The sequence below is a fragment of the Narcine bancroftii genome, chromosome 3 (genome assembly GCF_036971445.1).
Source record: "Narcine bancroftii isolate sNarBan1 chromosome 3, sNarBan1.hap1, whole genome shotgun sequence".
In the NCBI taxonomy this organism is placed as follows: domain Eukaryota; kingdom Metazoa; phylum Chordata; class Chondrichthyes; order Torpediniformes; family Narcinidae; genus Narcine; species Narcine bancroftii.
Genome location: NC_091471.1, coordinates 271083415 through 271103348, shown reverse-complemented (window position 1 = coordinate 271103348; position 19934 = coordinate 271083415). Strand labels below are relative to the sequence as shown.

Sequence of the window (19934 nt, the reverse complement as noted above, 5' to 3'; positions counted from 1 at the left end):
TTACTCTCAGTAACCCAGGGAACATTGATACACAAGACTCAGAAAGATGATTGGGACTATCGGACAGATAGTTTGAACTGCACACCAGATAACAGTAATATTTAAATTACTTTATTATTAATCCCATGGTTGTGCAAATGCAATTGCCAAGATTATTTTGCACCAACAGACCAACTTCAATGATGCTGGTAACTGGCCCCATCCCTTTACACCAAACACCCCTCCATATCAGCTTTGGCAAGCCTTGAACCTAGCCAGAACCACACCAGGAATGGGTATGATACAAACAAAAATAATTTGAATTCCATGCTTCAAAGAGGCATCCAGATTATTTGAAAACACAAGGGTAGATTCTCTTGTTCCCTTTCATTTATAATCCATTCCATAACTGCCGAAGACCAATGAGATATGTTGGTATTATTTGGCAAGTACTATTTCACCATTAACAACCTCAATGCCCAAAATAACTTTTCCCCGATAATGCAAGAACAATCAAGGCTTGATGCAACTTTTCAAGCCCACAGCTGGTTGCAAAAGGCTGTCATTACTCATGACATAATGGAACAAATGCCAAATAAGCCATTCTAAAATAAAACCACTGTGCTCTCAGTGGCCTACAGAGACGGTCAATATGAGACTTAACATTAACTGAGGTATGGTATCAGTGGGAGCATGTAGCATTGACCAGTCAAAAGTATGTGATTAAATCCTGAAGTGAGGCTTTAACCCAACAACTTGGGTGATGAATTGACCCAAGTTGAAACACAAAACATTTCCAACTTCCAGTGAAACATTGAGCAATGGTGTAGTAGCAAGAATTTCTAAATTTACACTTTTGCCAAGCAAACCTAACACCTTTAATTGAAAGCAACAAGAACTCATTCCACCTCAGCCAGACAATCCAAGGCATGCTTCATGTCTGCCAGAACATCCGGGCTTCACAATGGACGAAGTTCCAGAACACAGCTGAGCATTAGTTCAGCACAGGACTTTCAGGGGCTTTGATCCCATTAAACCTCACTTGGTTGTGGAATTAATGAGGGTCAAGACCTGTGGTAAATTATTTTTGAGTTTCCCTGCAAAGGGATGTTGAAGGGAAACAGAATGGAGCATTTCTGCTGCCAATTTTGAATGAAAGGCATCACCTTGCCTCTTAATTCTAATCTTCGAACAGATTGAACACAACTTGCCAAGAATCACCAAAAGCTAACATGCATTTGTAGGGCACTTTGCATGGCATTTTAGGCGATATTGGTTGAGAGATAACTATTGACCAGAACCCGAGACAAAATATGTCATGGAACATTCGACATCTGGAGAAGAGGCAACTGGAAAAGCAAAAAGCAGCTCTTCCAACAGTGCAACTTCAAGAGCAGCAGTTTGAATTATGCACAGAGTCCCTGATGTGGAACAAACCCATAAACTTCTTCAGACCTCGACTTTCTAATCAATTAGTGACCAATTTCCTTGCACAGGATTCATTTTCATTTTAGCAAAGCTCTGCATACAGTTGTGTAGCTACAGCCTTTCAATGAAAATTAACCTGGTGCACAATACTTTGGGACAACATCCAAAGGGAGGATTCTGCATTCAGCTTCCAGTGACTTTGCATAAAGTAAACGCAGTTTTCTTCTTCTTCTTTGAAATCAAACTGCCCATGGAGAGATTTTGAAATGTAGAACATTTTAAATTATTCTATAGTTTAAATGAGAGACAATAGGCTCAGCACAGAGACAATGGACAAGCGTATTTTTGAATAAGACGGTTTAAGAATAAGATTTGGACAGGGGGAGGAACCCAGCAGTGTATTGTTTATGGAAAATCTAGGAAATAATACCAGAGGTAAACTCACAAGCAGGAGTGTTGTCATCAACAATAGCAAACACAGAGCTGATGGCCCAAAGAATTCATTTTCTTAAAATAATCGATGCCACATTCCTAAATGATGTAACATGCGAAAGAACAACAGCCATCAGAACAAACAATCCCATGTGCCAAAGATGATTTTTAAAGTCTAATTATTAAAACAAACATTTTTGATCACAGCATTTGCATTAATAAATTGAGGTCAGAAGCCACGATGATCTTACTGACAAGTGTTGCAACAAACTAACAGAAATGGCAAGTTTCAGATAATGATCACAGTGGAATTCTCACGCATGCAAATCTCTCAGCATGCATGATATTGTTAATGTCGGGAGCTCTATATTCTGAATGCTTGTTCAAAATACAAGGGCCACATCTTCACTGCAGAGCTTTGAAAACAAAGCAGCAGCATTGTATAAATGTCAAATGAGATCTACCATGATTTCAGCTCTTAGCATCCAAGCAGCAAGCTGCTAATCTTCCTCCTGATGTATTACACAATGGGTACAGATTGACAGGGCGAAGAGCTCAATTAAAACAACAACAAACACCTCTCAACTTGTCAGACTTTCATCTCTTCCTGACAGTGTGGTGCTCAAGTGGCCCATTTGTGGCATTCCCCAAATGTGAATAATGCTCCTTGTTCTGGCCATTGGAGACCTGCCCAGGACAAATTCCAGCACAATGCTGTTTATGGAGCATCAACTGCATTCAAATCAATTGCCTGGGTCTTTTTATAAAGAAATGAACACACAAGGTGTTTAATTTATTGCAAGATGCTTTGGGTTGGAAGGCAAGGGGGTTGGAGTGTGGCACTGAGAAGCAGGAATGGATGCCAAATGCAAATATTTTGGAAAGAGCAGTTTTCCCACAAATGTTGCTAAAAGATTAAACTGAAATAAGGCAGACTGGCAAGTTTGAGGAATTACTCCAACCCACTCCTGTGCCCGAGAAAGGTAACACAGGATTTAAATCTAACAAATTTCAAGGTTAAACATAAAATAATTAATTGAACACATTAAAGTTAGATCGATTCAGGAAAAGTCTTGATTTGATATAAGCATGACCTTTAAGTTGAATATATAGTTAAGTCAGATCAGGAACATACGGTTCCTATTTAGCATTGGTCTGTCGAATGTTTGTCTTAGTACTGTAAGAAAACATCAAAGAAAATGTATTTCTACAAGGATACACTTAAAACATGGAAGCAAATTCAAATAATACACAACTGTCCAATACATACAGGGGATGGTAAGTGTGTACGGACTTAGCGAAGCAAACTTTGGCCAATTTTTATTCCACTGTTAAACAAATTTTGTGCGATGCACAGCTGCAATTTTGAGACTGCAATTCCAGCTAAGTGGTTCTTTCACAGATTGATAAGTGTGAAAGGGGACGATGACAAATGGAAGGCAATTGATTCTTTATTACTGGGCCTGATAATAAATTCATGTTGTATGAAATGGCTCATTTCAAGAGAATACATTTTGTTGTAGCGTGAACTGCATCTTCAACTCATTTCAGCCTAACAATTTCTATTTATGGTTCAATTTCAGGGTATTTTCTTCAGTTTTATTACAGTTTGGCATATTAGGTTCTTTTTAATTGTTAAAGCACATTGTTCCACAAAAGCAACAACTTACGATCCTCCTTGTGCACAATATGGCAAATGTATTGAGAACTGATGTACAAGGTTGTTTGAAATAAAGCATTCAATATTTGCACAAGTGTTGCTGCATTCATCATTCTTCCCTATCCACTGTAATGAAACAAAACACATACAGGTGCTCTACCATTTTCAATAGGGGTCAACTCCTTCCTTAACTAGTGTAATGACTCATTTCCAAAATCTTCCGGCAAATTCTCATTGTGAAGCGGACAGAATTTTATCAGAAATCCTGCACTGAGAACAACTCCCCTCGGGACACTGTCCCTTCATTCGACACCGTGAAAGCCTTCTTCATTCAACACGTTCAGTACTGGCACAGAATTTCAGACCAGGACATTTATTAGTGTTTGGGTGGGGTGCTCGGAAATCTGACACACCAAAAAAAATCAACAGTTATGAATCCACTTTTATTTATTTGGCAAGATCTAATTTTCCTTCATATAATTAGGCACATTGTTTGTTTTTACAAAGGACAGCATAGAAAACAAGCCCTTTGGCTCATGTGCTTGTGCCGAACTCAATGTCCAAATCAAACTACAACTCTGCTGCTTGGACATGATAGATATCCCTCTATCCCATTCATGTGTCTATTTTAGTCTTAAATGCTACGATTGTATCTCCCTCCACCAGTACAAATACTCCTGGGAGCCAGTCCAGGGGCACACGATGCTCCTTTTTTAAAAAAAATGCTATACACATCCCTTTCACCTTCAATACATGTCCGTTAGGATGTGATGGTTTTAACCTGAGGAAAAGATTCTGTCTATCAACTTCTCTCCATTTAATAAACCTCTTATCAGCCTCTACTGCTCCAAGTTGCCCAGCCTTTCCTCTCCCCATAGCGGATATCCTCCAAAATAGGCAACACCCCGGAAACCTCTTCTGTAGACTTTCCAAAGCCTCCATATTCTTCCTGCAATGGGGCAATCAGAATTGCAGACAATACTCCAAGTGCGGCCCCAAAAAAGTTTTATATACAGGGAGTCCCTGGGTTATGAAAGTCCGACTTACAGGCAACTCCTACTTACAAATTGACTGTTCCCCCCAATTCATGCACGAACATAGAGTTTCCTCACGAACGCCTCTCCTGGTGAACAAGTGTCAACTTTTAATCGTAATTTTTTTTTTATATCTAAACTGTTTTAAGAGCATTTTGTTTGAAGTTTTCTTACAGTACTAAGACAAACATTCGACTAACCAATGCTAAATAGGAACCGTATGTATCTGACTTTACATATTCAACTTAAAGACAGATGTAGGAACGGATCTCATTGAAAACCTGGGGATTCCCTGTAGCTGCAACAGGATTTCCATTCTCTTATACTAAATGACTCATTTAATGAAGCCTTATGCCTTTTTTACCATCCTATCTACTGCCATGGCCATTTTCAAGGCGCTATGGACTTGGATCACCAGATCCCTCAGCACATCAATGCTTTTAAAGAATCCTCCATTCACTGTACATTTTCCCCTTACAGTTGACATCCAAAAGTGCAACGTCTTAGCCAGAGGGTGGTAAATCTGTGGAACGTGTTGCCACAGGCAGTTGTGGAGCAAGGGCATTGGGTGCATTTAAGGCAGAGATTGATAGGTTCTTGATTAGCCAGGGCATCAGAGGTTATGGGGAGAAGGCCAAGCAGGAGGCTGAGTGGGGAAGTGGATCAGCTCATGATTAAATGGTGGGGCAGACTCAATGGGCTGAATAGCCGATTTCACATTGTCTAGATTGAATTCCATCTGCCATTTCCCTATCCATATCTGTAACTGATGTAATTTTGTTGGATTCTCTCCCTCGACACCGTCCACAACTCCACCAATCTTCATGTTTTTATAGCTCAATTTTACCTGCATTTTCCCATGTGCTCTTTCTTAAACACTCATGAAGCAGCATAAAAATGGGAATGGCAAGTCCATATGGTGGCTTTGAAATAGATGTAGAATTTACATTTCACTTTCACTTTAATACTCCAGGAAATTTTACCAGTTGAATTAATAATTTTCATGCGTCATCTTGTAGAGACATCGGTCTCTAATTCATCTAATTCATTAAATCTGAAAAATCAAACTCTTACTCAATCAACTGGCACTCACTCCTCGCTTATTATTCAACCACAAGGATAGTTCAGCGCTGAAGAATAATGGGCGAGAAGAAATAAATCAAATTCAATTAGTCAGTGTGAAAATTTATCGAGATAACAGATTCTACACCCACAAGTTGACTACAGAGTTTGCAATCGGTCTGCACTGAAGTTCATCTCAATAATGAGGGAATACAGAGGGACCTGGCATCTCATACAACTGGCAATAGCTTTTTTGACATTCATAAATATTAAACAAGGAAACAGTGAAGAGCACTGAAAGAAGATTTCCAGCAATTATGATATCCTGTATATTCCTTGGGTAGGGGGGAAAAACCTGCAACTTAAGTACCATCTACAGGAGGGGTTCATAAAAATATAGAATTTCATGGAATTTCTCAACGATATTATCAATGCACGTGCCCCATTGGCAGGGTGACTTGTGGTAATGTGCACTACTGATGAACCCAAATTAGAGCACTTCAAGGTGAAAATTTAAGTCTAATTCTTACCAACTGCTGCTCAACTATCCTCAAGGAGAAAACAAAAAAAAGGTGATTAAAGGCCTTATCAGACCTTAAAAAATATCAGAGTTGTAGCTAATTCCAGATTTTTATCAGCAGCTCTTGGTAATTTCCGAAATCTAATTCAGAAATGTTGCAGATTTCATAATTTCCTTTTTGCTGGTCAGAGATAACCACAAGGGCGGCAGGGTTAACGCAACACAATTACAGCACCCAGCGGCCAGAGTTCAAATACAGCAAGGAGTTTTTAAGTTCTTCCCCGTGGTCACGTGGGTTTTCTCCGGGTGCTCAAGTTTCCTCCCGCCATCCAAAGACATTCGGGGTTCGTAGATTAATTGGCGCATTTGGGCGACACAGCCTCATGGGTGGGAAGAGCCTGACGCTGTGCTGTATCCTTCTTTACAAAAAAATTGAAGAATACATCCTCTTTTTCCTCATTCTGAAAGTGGGCTTTCATCCCAAAACGGTGTTCCTCCGTCTGACCAGCTTAATGTTTCTAGCATTTTCTGTTTTTGAACAAGTGTGGGGGACTGGCTTGTATGCAAGGCAAACCACATGGAGCTAATAGCATTCCATTCTCTGGTTTTCCAAATTGGTGCCACTTAGAAACCAAAGCCAATTTCTCCATTTAACATTGGGATTCTGCAATGGGAGCACAGTATGAAACCATGATAGAGTTGAAGAGAGAGACAGTGTTGAAACAGGCTCATCACCCCACAAGGTCCATGCCAATTATCATCCAAAAAAAAAATACAACTACCCTGCATAACCCCATTTCCTTCTTTTAAATCTTCCCATATTTTCATCAACTTGCCACAAATTCTATCACTGATAGTGGCCCATTAACGTGCATTTTTGGGATGAGAGGGGAAAACATGTAAACTCCACACAGACAGCACCAAGACCCATGTCTTGCTGTGTCACTATACTGCCATTATGCTACTGTTCCATGGACATACAGCAAAACCCCTGGTATCTGACACGTATGGGGATTGCTAGATGCCGGATTAGTGCATTTTCTGGTTGCCTGAGACTTACTTTTACAATGCCTAACACACCTATATTAAGAATGAACAGTTGAAAAGACAAAAATATTATACTGTACTTACACTGAATAAACTTCACTTGCAAGAATACATAAACTTTGTAGCATTATCCTTTATTTTCAGTCACATTCTTTGAAAGCATTTAACCATCATTTGAACTGCAGATTCCTCCCCCTCAACAAAGCCCCACCTCGAAAGACAAACATTATAGATAATTAACCCTCCAACCTCCTCCAAGTTTTCAGTTAAAGCCTCTGACTGGGGCGACTGTTATCAAGCAGGGATAAGGAGACACTCAAAGAGAGTCAACCAGCTCTTCATCCTGGGTGACACCACTGCAGTTTCATGTAACTTTACTCAAACAGCTGCCATGAGCAAAGTACGACCAAGGCCCTCCGCTGGCTGAATATTTGCTCCCATCTCCACCAAAGGTTTATGAATTATTTCAGGGAGCATTTACTTTTACAATTTTTTTTATTTTGACCTGTTATTTTATTCTTATCTATTTTAATTTTTAACATTTATTTTCCTCGTTTTTTTTTAAACCAGTTGTTTGAGGCTGCATGTTGCTTGAATTCCAGATACCAGGGGTTTTAATATATGCAGTAGTCCCCTTCTGCTGTGTCTACTAGAGTGCACAGTAAATACAAAATTTTTTTTTTTTTTTTTTTTAAATCAGCGCTTTCTGGACCTCAACCTAAAACAATAACTCTGGTTTTCTTTCCACATGCGCTTCCTTGCCCACTGATGGCTCCAGCAAATTTTGGTTCTATTTGAGAATGCATAGCTCGTAGGTAGTGGATGACAAAGTGTAATAAACTAATACATGCAGAATAAACCATCATTCAGAAAACTGCCTTCAGGATTCAAGCATTAATAATAAAATTATTGGCAACTTAATGTGCACTGAAGCTAAGCTGAAATGAATTGCAACTTTCACCTTTCAGTACCTACTGCTGATTGCCATTTATTACGCTGAAGTGGAAGGTTTTCGGCAGATATGCATGCCCGACATGCAACCTCCAAAGCACAAAAGTCTCGTACCTGTGATACTGGGCTTGCAGAAACTGAAACTCATCTTTGATTCGATCACAGGAGTCCGAGGTAGTAAACTTCAACTGTTGGGCTGACTGTGATGGAGCCTTGTGTGAAGAGAAAGAGAAAAGTTAATTAGGAGGCGAAATGATCTGCAATAAAATTAGTTGCGCCATTTGGCAGATGTAGAATACAGGTGCATATCTGAGTTACGGATGGTTGCATAATGGGAACATAATTGGCAAAAATGCATGACGAAGGAGTGCTGCTACTGCTTGCTTGACCTTCACATCTCAGAGGAATAGCTTTGTGACCAGCGGAGGAAATTTCATTAACATGCCTGTCAACGAGACTGGTCTCGTCCAGCCTCCGTGTCCAGGGAGTTTTGTGCTCCAACTCAAGCCTTTGGGGTAATTTTTATGAGATGCATTAAATCTCGTCATCTCCCCTCTCATGACAGCTGGAGAAACTCAGCAAGTCATGCAGCAAAGAATTCAAAGATATACAACCAACCAGGACATGCTCTTCTCGCTGTTGCCATCGGGAAAGAGATAATAGGCGGGGGTGCAGTTCCAATTTTTCTTAGGTGCTGGAGCTCACCAAAAACAGCGACATGAGCCACCCCATGAGGTGCCAGAACTGCCCTCCAGTCAACTCCAGCAGCACTGCACCTCTGGCAGAAGTACTACAGGACTCATTCGACCAGGCTCAGGAACAGCTGCTACCCCTCCACCGACAAACTCCGAGACTCATTTACAGACTCTTACTTTTGCACTGTGTTTATAATTGAATATTTATTCTCTATATTGCAGTTTGTTTGCACTTCCTTGTTGTTTACATCTCACTCTTTTGCACACACATCGTGACTTGAGTAGTTTTTTTGTTTGCAGTACTGATAAGTAAAAATTCTGCCTGGCTCACAGGAAAAAAGATATCAGGGTTGTATGTGATGTCATATACATACTCCGACAATAGAGCTGAATTTTCACACCCCTCTCAAAAAAGATGCAAAGCCAATCATCATCACAGCCTCCCTCACCCCAATCAGCTCACTAAACACATCTCAGGATTCAAGTTTAATCTTTCAAATCTCCCAGCACTGGGATCAATGTTGTTTCAAAATGCGTCTCATAATGCACGCAATACCGTGAAGTCCAATGAAACGTTGCAGAGCTCCTCATTGCCCTTTTGGTCTGAGCTTCAACTGTGGATGATGCATCATTAATGCACAGAGAGACAGCAACCAATGACATTCCAAGTTTCCAGTAAGAAAATAATCTGGTTTGCCACTGAATTTAAATTTGGTTGACATCCAAGTAGGCAAATTGGTCACATGCATGTGATTGGGCAACATGGGCTTGTGGGCCAGAAGAGTCTGTTACTGTACTGTATCTCTAAATTTGTAAAAGCTAAAAACCTCCTTAGCTAAATAGAGACGGCCAAAGGTTAGCAAAGCAGCCTATGATGTTGGACAACGGACCAGGGAAAAGCATCTCTTCTGTCCTCCTAACCATGTCCATCTCTGGCCTCTTGGCTGTTGGCCTCCGCTCCTCCCCGTTTCTCCTCCCCCTACCTTTCCATTTAGGTGCCTGCCTGCTTTTTTGCTCAATGCTTGACAAAGGGCTCAGGCCCAAAACATTGGTTATACATCCTTGTCGCGTGACCTGCCGAGTTTCTCCAGCATCTTTGTGCATTAGAGTGACATGGTTGGCCTAGCGGTTAGCACAATGCCTTTACAGCGCCAGCAATTGGGACCGGACCTGGGTTCAAATCCCGCACTGTCTGTAAGGAGTTTTTAACGTTCTCCCAGTGTCTACATGGGTTTTCCCCGAGGGGTCTGGTTTTCTCCAACCGTTCAAATACATACAGGGTGTAGGTTAGTGGGGTTTAAATTGGGCAGCAAGGACTCCTAGAGCATGTACAGGGCATTTCAGCCCCATGTCCAATTTTTTTTAAAGAAATTAAATTACTGCAATCACAGCACCTGAAGACTTTGTTTCACTCTATCTTCCCACTCAGTTCCTTTTCCCCTTCCACCTCCACAATGGGCAAACCAAAGATTACATTTAGTACATCCAGACATTCTGGCCAATCATTACCTCCGGATGTTTAGATCGACCCATGTTACCTGATCAACATTAGCTCTTGTTCTGCTATAATCACAAAATTAAAATGTTTTTTTTTGTCATGGAAAATATCCAAATAGAACAAGAGATGAAAGTCCATTATACCAGTCCGGATACAAGACTTTCCTATGTGACTAAGTGTCTTGCTTTGGATGTGGTCAGCTGGCAGAGAATGCAAATGAGTTTCACTACTGAAGATCAATCATCTTACATTTCCAGAATGCTAGGGAAAAACAAGCAACAAGATGAAGAGATAGAAAACAATGGAAGAAGGTAAGCCAGATTTTTCAACAAAATCCAGCAGAGGCTCTCAGTGCAACCTTGACAAAAAAAAGTAGCACTGGTTAACACTCTGGTTTGAAACATTAATGCAATCAGCCACATTTAAATATTAAAATCTGTCTTATTAAAAAATTCAGCATCCAGCAAGTAATTTTGCACATCTTCTGTATTGAACTATCAATGACTTACTTATTGTCAAAGAATAACTATACATTACAAGATTCAAAACGACGAAAACAATTTTGATAGAAGATTGTGCTCGAGTCACTCACATTGAGAGACAAGGTATAAGGATTTTAACAGATAATCCTGTCATCTTACATGACTGAGCTGACGGTGAAATGTGCTGAGCTTTTAAGAGTGGGTGCTCTGGTAGAAAATAAAATGGACATTGCAAAATTATAAATCTCAGAAGTGCAGATGTGCGCTGCTTAACGTCTGATCAGGCATGTCCTTTGTCTGATAGGGATAGAATGGAGATCAGTCATTGTTCACCAGTCCTGTGTTTAATGTCCAACCCTCATACACCCAACTCAGAGTTTCAATAGTCACCCAGTAAAACCTCGAGTCACTTTCTGTCCTCCATTAATCGGCGGGGTGGGGGGGGGGGGGAAGAAAGAAAGTTATAGCAAGACGAGGAATCTCGCAGTTCAACTTAACATGGTCACAGAAAAACAAAATGTGAAGCAAGCATGGGTTCAGTGGACAGAAATTGGTTTTATGTTTCCATCAATATGTCCATTGTACTTAATCTACAAAATTCTCCCTGGACCTTCAGGTTAACTCCCATCCGTACAAGAATTAGGTTCATTAGATAACAAGAGGCAGAAACACAAACCCATCTAACTCTTTTACAGGTTCGATTGCCAGTTCTTCGTAGATATCCACTGTCAACCCCCAGACTCACAACCTTAGATCACACCACTTTCCCCATTATAATTAACAATTCAATTAAAAAATATTCAAAACTCTTCTGACTGTTTACAGTAGTATCCTGGAAATTGCCTGCAGCCACACAAAGGCTCCGCAGTTCTAACCAATGTACATTTATTTTGTATTTGCGTCCAGTTACGGTAAACCTTTTGCCTCCCACTATTCATTTCCTACATCTGTTACTGGTACAGTGACAAGTGATGCCACTGGAGGATAGACTCAGAGAAGCCACCACAAGAGCAGCGAATTAGTTTAAGTAGAGACAAGTGATTAGCCCAGAGTGCTTCAGTTATCAAGTCATTTCAGTGATGTGCTGAGCTCATTAATTCCTCTCAGCTAGTCCTTCCAAATAATGTTGTCAGCACTCGTTGCTTTCACAAAAAACGGAATCAGAGATAAATCAAGGTGCAAAAGTAAAAACAAAAATCACTTACTTAAAAACTTTAGATTAAAGTGAACACCCAGAACACCATTTGTTTCATTATCCTGTTCAGTCACACAAATGGTAGCTCATAGGATGAAAAACAGTTTAAAAAACATACAGTCAAGACAGCTATGACAGAGAAAACTAACTTGTCATCATTTTCATGAGATACTATGCAGTTGGTATTCAAGCTGTTGACACAAACAAAATTCATTACTCCCAATTACTGGAATAGCAGACAGCGAGGTTATCAGCAATATTTCTGTGATTACACGGGACAACTTTTTTCAAAAAAAATTTAGGATTATGATAGACAACTTGAAGCTGAACAAAAAGATAATTTCACATTTACTGTATCACGTAGGAACTTGGAGAAACATTAAATTAACTTTTATTTAATTTAGTATGTTTAGTCGCATATTGATGCTGACACTGTGCATTAGTTCAATCGACCCAAAAATATTTTGCCGCTGATTTTCATTTGTACTCAGCATCTGATGCCTCTCGAGTCAATGTCCAACAATAGAGGACTGGCATTGATAGATTTCACTTGTCCTGATATTGCTTTTCCATGGGTGCAATGCCCTGGTGAAACCTTTCACCCTGTTCACCACCAATTGCACCAAGTTCAGCAGGGATGGAGTTCAAGTGCGAAGACAGAACATGAATTTTCAATGACATTTTGCACTTCACTGTTTTGTATGCTTGATGCATGTTATGGATCAATTGGATAATTCACAAAAATAGGCTATATCGAAAAAGGGTACATGATAGGAAAATTTTAAAGGTGATTTTCATGATCATCAGCTTAAAATCTATACAATACACCCAGAAGTGTTCAGTGTCGTTGCCCTGATAACCAATAATTACATCACAGCTTTGGAGGAGAAACCTCCACTGGTAAATAAAGAGCCAATCATCCTTGCAAGTTGATATTTGAAGTCGGAGAAACTCATCAAGTCAAGCAGTCCCCATGATCAGGAGTGGCCAGTCCATGTTTTAGGTCAGGACTCTTTCTCAAGGCCTGAATCGATAGAGGGCCCTCTAATCACTAACTGATTATTTCTCCCCGTGGAAACAAAATGCTGGAGAACCTCAGCCGGTCAAATACTGTCCTTTATGTCATATTTCTTTGTACAAGTCGACCACCATTCAAGTCAACCCCATTTTTCAGCCTAATTTTAAGGTATATCCAGCATTCAAGATGACCCCCATTTTTCGGTCTGTCCGGGCCTCCCAGGAATAATCCAAAATAATTTCTTTGAAACAAATACCCAATCACAAGCAACAAATCTGAAAATTAAGTAAAAAGAGAACTGTCGGCCTACTAAGCAGCAATGGCAAGGGCCCATGGAGCTGGAGCGATGACATTGTGCTCCCGGCAAAAGCAGGAACCTTGGCCTATCAGGCAGGAGGGGCGACGACGACGACCTCAGGGTCCCAAGTAGGAGCGGTTATGGCAGTGCCCAGCGGTGGGGAGGTACTTCCAGCATCGACTTTCACGCCAAATTGACGTCTATCTGTTTTTAATTTGGAGAATCTAAGGTCTCAAAAGTATATTCAGCGTATGTCGACTTCACCTTTTAGATAATTTTTTTTAGTGTTTCATAACTCAGGCTTGAGCCCTTCATCAAAGTATGAGAAAATGCTGGCAGATATCTGAACAAAAGAGTGGGGTGGGGGATGGGGGGGAGGCAAAGATGGGAGGTGATAGGTGGAGAAAGGAGGGAGGGGACAGCACTATCACCACACATTTTTCCCTCTCCTCCCCTCTCGGCCTTCCCCAGGGGCCGCTCCCTCCGCGATTCCCTCGTGCACTCGTCCATCCCCACCCACCACACCCCCAGCAACTTCCTGTGTGCCTGCTGGAGGTGTGACACTTGCACCCCCACCTCCTCCCTCATCTCAGTCCAGGGCCCCAAGCAGGCCTTTCATGTGAAGCATCACTTCCCTTGTACATCCTGAGGACTCATTTACTGTACCACCACCTTTGTGCCATTCACTACATCGGAGAGACCGGCTGCAGACTGGGAGATTGCTTCACTCGGCACCTCTGCTCTCTTCTCAATCACAGTGACCTCCTAGTGGCCAACCATTTAATTTCCGAGTCACACTCACACGTCTAATTGGAGGAACACCACCTTATTTTCCATCTGGGCTCTCTCCAGCCACATGGCATTAACATTGACTTTACTGCTTTCCACTGAACCTGCTCTGTCTGTCCAGTTCTTTCATCCACCCAGTCATTCCTCCCTCCATTTCTCCATCTACCCTTGCCACCTCCCCCCCCCCCATTTTGTTCAGATACCTGTCGGCATTCTCTCACACCCTGATGAGGGGCTCAAGCCCGAAACGTCGGTAATGTATCTTTACCTTTGCTACAGTTTGACCTGCTGAGCTGAGCTTCTCCAGCATTTTGTGTTTTTACTTCAACTACCGATTTTAGTGATTTATTTCTACCAGTGGATGTTGCCTGACCTGCTGAGTCCCTCCAGCAGCTCACTGCTTGCTTGAAATTCCAGCATCTACAGTTTTTGTGCTTCTAGATTTGCGAAGAATCGATGTCACAACTCAGCACTGTTCAATACTCCCAGGTCTAAATGCATTATGCTGCCAACAGCAAGGAAACACATCTAGAAATCCAGATGAAGTACCCCTTTATACTTGCACAGGATTCCTCAGAGACTAAACGATATTTCAGAGATTTTTATCGTATTTGGGAGAAATTGTAGGGAGAGTAAAGAATACGGAAAGCCAAGCCAATGGGTAAAATAGGTGAGAGGGAACGGCTATGGAGTAAAAGCCTTTTAAAGATAACTTTGAAATGCAAGGATGTGCGGGAGAAGGCAAGCATCTGGCCCTAGTCTGGCATGTGAGACAGTGCTGGAAGCCTATGAAGAATCTGGGGCTATGGTGCTCATCTTACAGAAGGTTGAGGAGATAGGATTGAAATAGCGATATCAATGTTCTGATGGGTATGTGGATTGGGTATAGTTTCTGATATTCTAGGAATCCATTTAGCCAAAGATGATCCTCAAGGAGAAACACACTCCGACAGAGCAACTTGCCAGAAATGTGATCTTTGCCCCACAACAAACCCTCACCACTTTTTAGCAAGTTCAGAGGTTGCACAAGTGACATGTTCACCATTAATCTGTCAACTCCAAACATTGCGAGCCCATGCAAAACATAACCACAAAGTCCTTCCCCAAATCTACCAAGATTAAACCATTCACTGACAAGATACAGGTCAGTATTGATAATAAAAGCTTGGCTATTGAGATCGATTTTAGGCCAAGGATCAACTCTGTACACTTGTACCATTGCTTTTGATGCCTCAGAAGAGGGAAAGTGCATTCACATTCTATGGGTGGATTGGAATTAAATTTTGCCATTTTTTAAAAATGTATTGATCAGTTAACATAACATTCCAGTGAAATGACTGATCATCAGATCCTGACCCAAATCTCCAGACACAAAAGCAAAATTCAAGCACAGCATTCAGGCTTTTCCTTAAATGTGCCGCAGCCTCCCTAACCCTAACCCACCACCCTCCACCCCCCGATAAGGATGGCTGGTCTAGTATCAGACATTGGGGATAAATCTTGTTCTTCAAGCCTGTTAAGAGACTAGTAGAGAGGAGAAAAGCAATCGATAAAAGAGAATGGAAAGGAGAGAAAAGGCAAGGAAAAGACTTAAAGAACAGAAAAATAATGGTGGGGAAAAAGACAACAAAAAGCTTTAATCCAGCCTGCCCCATTCGTCTGGAGCATACCAAAAATATAACTCTCTGAACTTTGTTCATATTCATTATTTATAAGAATTGAAATCAATATCATCAGCGACCTTTAAATAACCTTTAAGTCCTATGTTCATATCTTTTCCCCCCGGTACTGGAAGCAGCCATTATGATTACAATCGGAGTGCGCCTACACACATGCTGCTCTATGGTAAAGCCCAGTTCTTGCCACTTGAATAAAAATCACAAGCAAAAAACAAATAACAGAATTTACACTCCAAGGCATTGCTGGCTTTACTAATCTGTAAAACCAAGATAGCTGGTGCCATTTTCAAAATGAATGGAACATTTCCCCCCCCCCCCCCCCCCCCCACCCATCTTCTTCATGTGCTCCAGATGTGTGCAGGCATTTGTTTCATCATTCGCGAGTGTCGCATTTGAAGGACACTCACCATCTCCTCCCTTTCCAGCTTTCCAAAGGGTAGTTTGCTTCATCCCTCTCTTGTCTCCCGAATGCCGGCTGCGCCGTTCATGATTTCCTTCCGCAAAAGCGACAACGCCAGCCTCCCTACCTCTTTCTTCCCACCTTCCGGGGACCAAAAACACTCTCTGGTGGAGCAGTGATGCATGCTTACGGCATACAGTGGTGACAATTCCTCCGCATTGATAAAGGCAGCCACATCATGCAAATGTATTCAGTTCATTACAATGAACTTGGGGTCCTTCCTAACTGAACGGAGGTGTTCAGCAAAGTGCTGACCAAGATGCAGAAACTTTTGCAAATATCTACCTCCACTTGGCCTGTAAGTGAGCCTCAGAGCTTGCAGTTACCGTTCTATCGGACTCCAGATGTGTGCAGGCATTTATTTCATCATTCAAGTGTCGCATTTGAAGGACTCTCACCATCTCCTCCCTTTCCAGCTTTCCAAAGGGTAGTTTTTTTTTCCTTTAGTTCAATGGTGCCCAACACAAGTAATGATCTTCTTGAATAGTGAAGAGCCAGATGGCCTCCTCCTGTGCTCCTATTTCTTGTATTCTTTTGATCAGGAACAACAACCATCTTTCTAGAAGGGTCAATGATAGGTCAGTAACCTGCAATTTATTCAATTTCTCTCCATTGGTTGTGGCTGATCTAATGAGCATTTACAACACAACCAGGCTTCAGGAATCCAGCAACTTGCAGTGTTTTGTTTAAATCTCAGTTCCAGCATTACTTCATCTCTTTTCCCTCGACTTTTCTCCTAATTACACCTTCTGCACACAGATCAGGTAATGACAAATAACCCCTCACCATCAACATGAGTTTCCATCTTCTACATTTCTATCCTTTTAGAGGGGATCAGTTAGAAAGAGAGAATTTCCCTCCCTTCCTTCCACATTGTCTCGCAGTAATTTAAAACGTTTTTGATATATCTCTAATGAATGTCTAGAAACTCAAGCGTATTCCAACAGGATTTCTTTGAAGTTTTAAAATTCGTCAATGTGCAACTGCATTTCTCACTCAATTTCAATAGTTTAGGCACTTCATAACATTTAGAATCACACCCACCAATTAGCTTCCCTTTGCAATCAAAACCTTACAGTTTCCTTCGATTATTGTCCCTGTGCATTCTCTGACTGCAATGCCAGCAACTGCATGCTTGCTCTGTCTGTAAGAGGGCTCTGACAGAGTTCTCTAGTTACCACCAATGTGACTCGACAACGGTCACTGACTGCAACTGCTTTGTGTGCAGTCCAGTCAATGGGGCTAGAAATATTTTGCTAACCTCCAGAGCTCTTCCAACAAGCAAGTGACCCAAACTGTGAATGTTTAACAAAAGGAGAAGAAAATTCAAGGGTCAGCCAAGCCTGGAATGCAAGTACTTAAAGAATTCAACAAACCACTTACTGATGCTTTGTTGTTGATTCCAATTGTAATTTATCTGGCAAGTTTATTTTCATCATTTTGGTTTTAAGAACAGAAAGCATGGATTGTAATAATTGATTTGCACGAATGCCAATCCCATTTAAAATGAAAGCCTTCAACAGAATGCATTAATAAACCTTTAATCCAGTATAAATAATACATCGATTTAACTCCAGAACTCTGTAGCTTTTTAATTGCAATGTCAAACTGGAACTGACATAGGTGAGGCTTCCCAGCTCTTCAAAATTAAATCTTTAATTCACTGCTGATCAATGACAATTCCGTATTATGCCCATAAGCCTTTGGTTAAAAATCTATCAACTTTCAATTTAAAAATGAACGTAGCATCAGTAACATTTGAAATAGTTCTGAATCTTTCCACCCAATGTAAATGAGTTTACAAATTCTAATCCATAAAGGCCTGGTTTATTCTTAAAATCTCTGCTTTAAAGTAAAATTCTACTTATCAAGCAGGACTTGCAAACTATATCAAACAATGCCTTTTTAAAATGTGAATTCCAGATACAATTCTGGTTTGTGGAGAGTGACACGATTGGCACATGGGTTAGCACCACGCCTTTACGGCGCCAGCAATTGGGACCTGGGTTCAAATCCCGCACAGTCTGTAAGGAGCTTGTACATTATCCCCGTGTCTGCATGGGTTTCCCCCCCCCCCCCCCCACAGGCTCCGGTTTCCTTCCACTGTTCGAAACACACGAGAGGTTGTAGGTTAATTGGGTAGCATGGACTCGTGGGCCAAAATGGCCTATTACCAAGCTATGTGCCTAAATTTTTTTAAATTAAAAATTTAAATTGAATTGGAGACTGCAAATACTGGAATCTGAAGCTTAATACATTCTGGTGGAAGAGCTCAGCAGATCAACCAGCATCGTGAGGGGAAAAAGAATGGCTGATGTTTTGATTTAAAATCCTTTAATGAGTCTTGATAAGGGGTTTCAGCTTGAATCAGTGACCATATATTTTCCTGCCACTGATGTTGCTTGACTTGTTGAGTTTCCCCCGCTGAATGTGTCTAGTTTGTGGAATCCCACTATATAATTTAATCTTCGACATCCAAGAATCACTTTGGGAAATCTATACTCCCCTCCCCACTTAATCCAGCATCTACCAATCCCCAGAGGTGCCGAACACCAGAGCTTTTACTGTATCCGTTAATTTGGTGGACAGGATGAGAGGACTCGTGTGTGTCAGCAGACGACAAGTCATTTAATATTTGGCACACAACTTTGTCACATGTGTTCTTGTCTTGGAGAGATATGTTAGAGAAATGGAATCATTCCAAGGTCAGCATGTGAACCAGTGGCAGATTCTACAATAGTTTTAACTCCCCATTTATCAGTTACATTACACTAACTTCTTGTCTCCAATGAAAGGAAATTTGTATTTGGCACACTGTGGCCATCCTACGTTTAACACAATGGTGGACAATTCAAAGCATCACCAGACTCAATCCATGTTTCAAACAGCTGAACATCCAATTGGACAGCTTAATTGTCCATTCTACACTCATGCAAAACCACAGGGACAGAGTTAAGCCTGTTCACCAAAGACAAGAACAATCTGCAGTTCAAATGGCTTTAAACCTTTCCTGAAAAATTAAGTCAAATTTTGGAAGTCAATTATTTTTGGTCAAATTTGTAGGGTCGACTTTTATACAGATACTACTTTTGACCTCACAAGGCGTCAGAAGTTTTGACGGCCGGGACTGGGTGGGAAGCCTACGTCCCAGGAGCTCAGATGGGCGGGTAGCCAAAGGAAGGATCTGCAGTCGAGCCATTGAGAGCTCGGATGGGCGGGAGGCCAAGGTTCGGACATCAGGAGCTCGGATGTGTGGGGGGTGGGGTAAAGGCATGGGTTCACGGTCAGAGTGTCCGGACTAAGGATGGGTTGTTGGAGCCAAAATGGAGGTGGGGGGTGGGGGGGTGGAATTGGCTTCTTACACAGCATCAACTATTATACAAGTATATACAGTAATCCAACATATCCAACTAGAATCATCGCTTCAAACCCTATTCACTCTGGAATCAAGCAATTCCATTAATTTGCAGGTTAACCTCATTCCAGAAATCTTCTCTTCCCCTGCATTTGTTCACAATGGTCACACCAAAACCTGAAATCATGTTCACTCTTCTCAACATTACATTTCTCAATAAATAATCCAAAAACTTAAGGCCAAGGAACGCAAAACTCCTTTTAATAACCTTACACCACATCATTAGCCATGTCCATAGGTCCAAAACCGTTCAATGATGAGCAAAAAACACCTCCAGACCGAAAGTCGTTGA

At 41.2% G+C, this 19934-nt stretch overlaps 1 protein-coding gene across 2 annotated transcripts in view; it reads right to left on the bottom strand.

Annotated features, from left to right (window-relative positions):
• Positions 1-19934, bottom strand: part of LOC138758770 (TLE family member 5-like) — a 104474-nt gene that overhangs the window by 74334 nt on the left and 10206 nt on the right. For both annotated transcript variants that reach the window (XM_069928141.1, XM_069928140.1), the window contains exon 2: positions 8228-8325. In XM_069928141.1, the coding sequence (XP_069784242.1) occupies positions 8228-8325 (98 nt within the window). The remainder of the gene's footprint in view (positions 1-8227; positions 8326-19934) is intronic.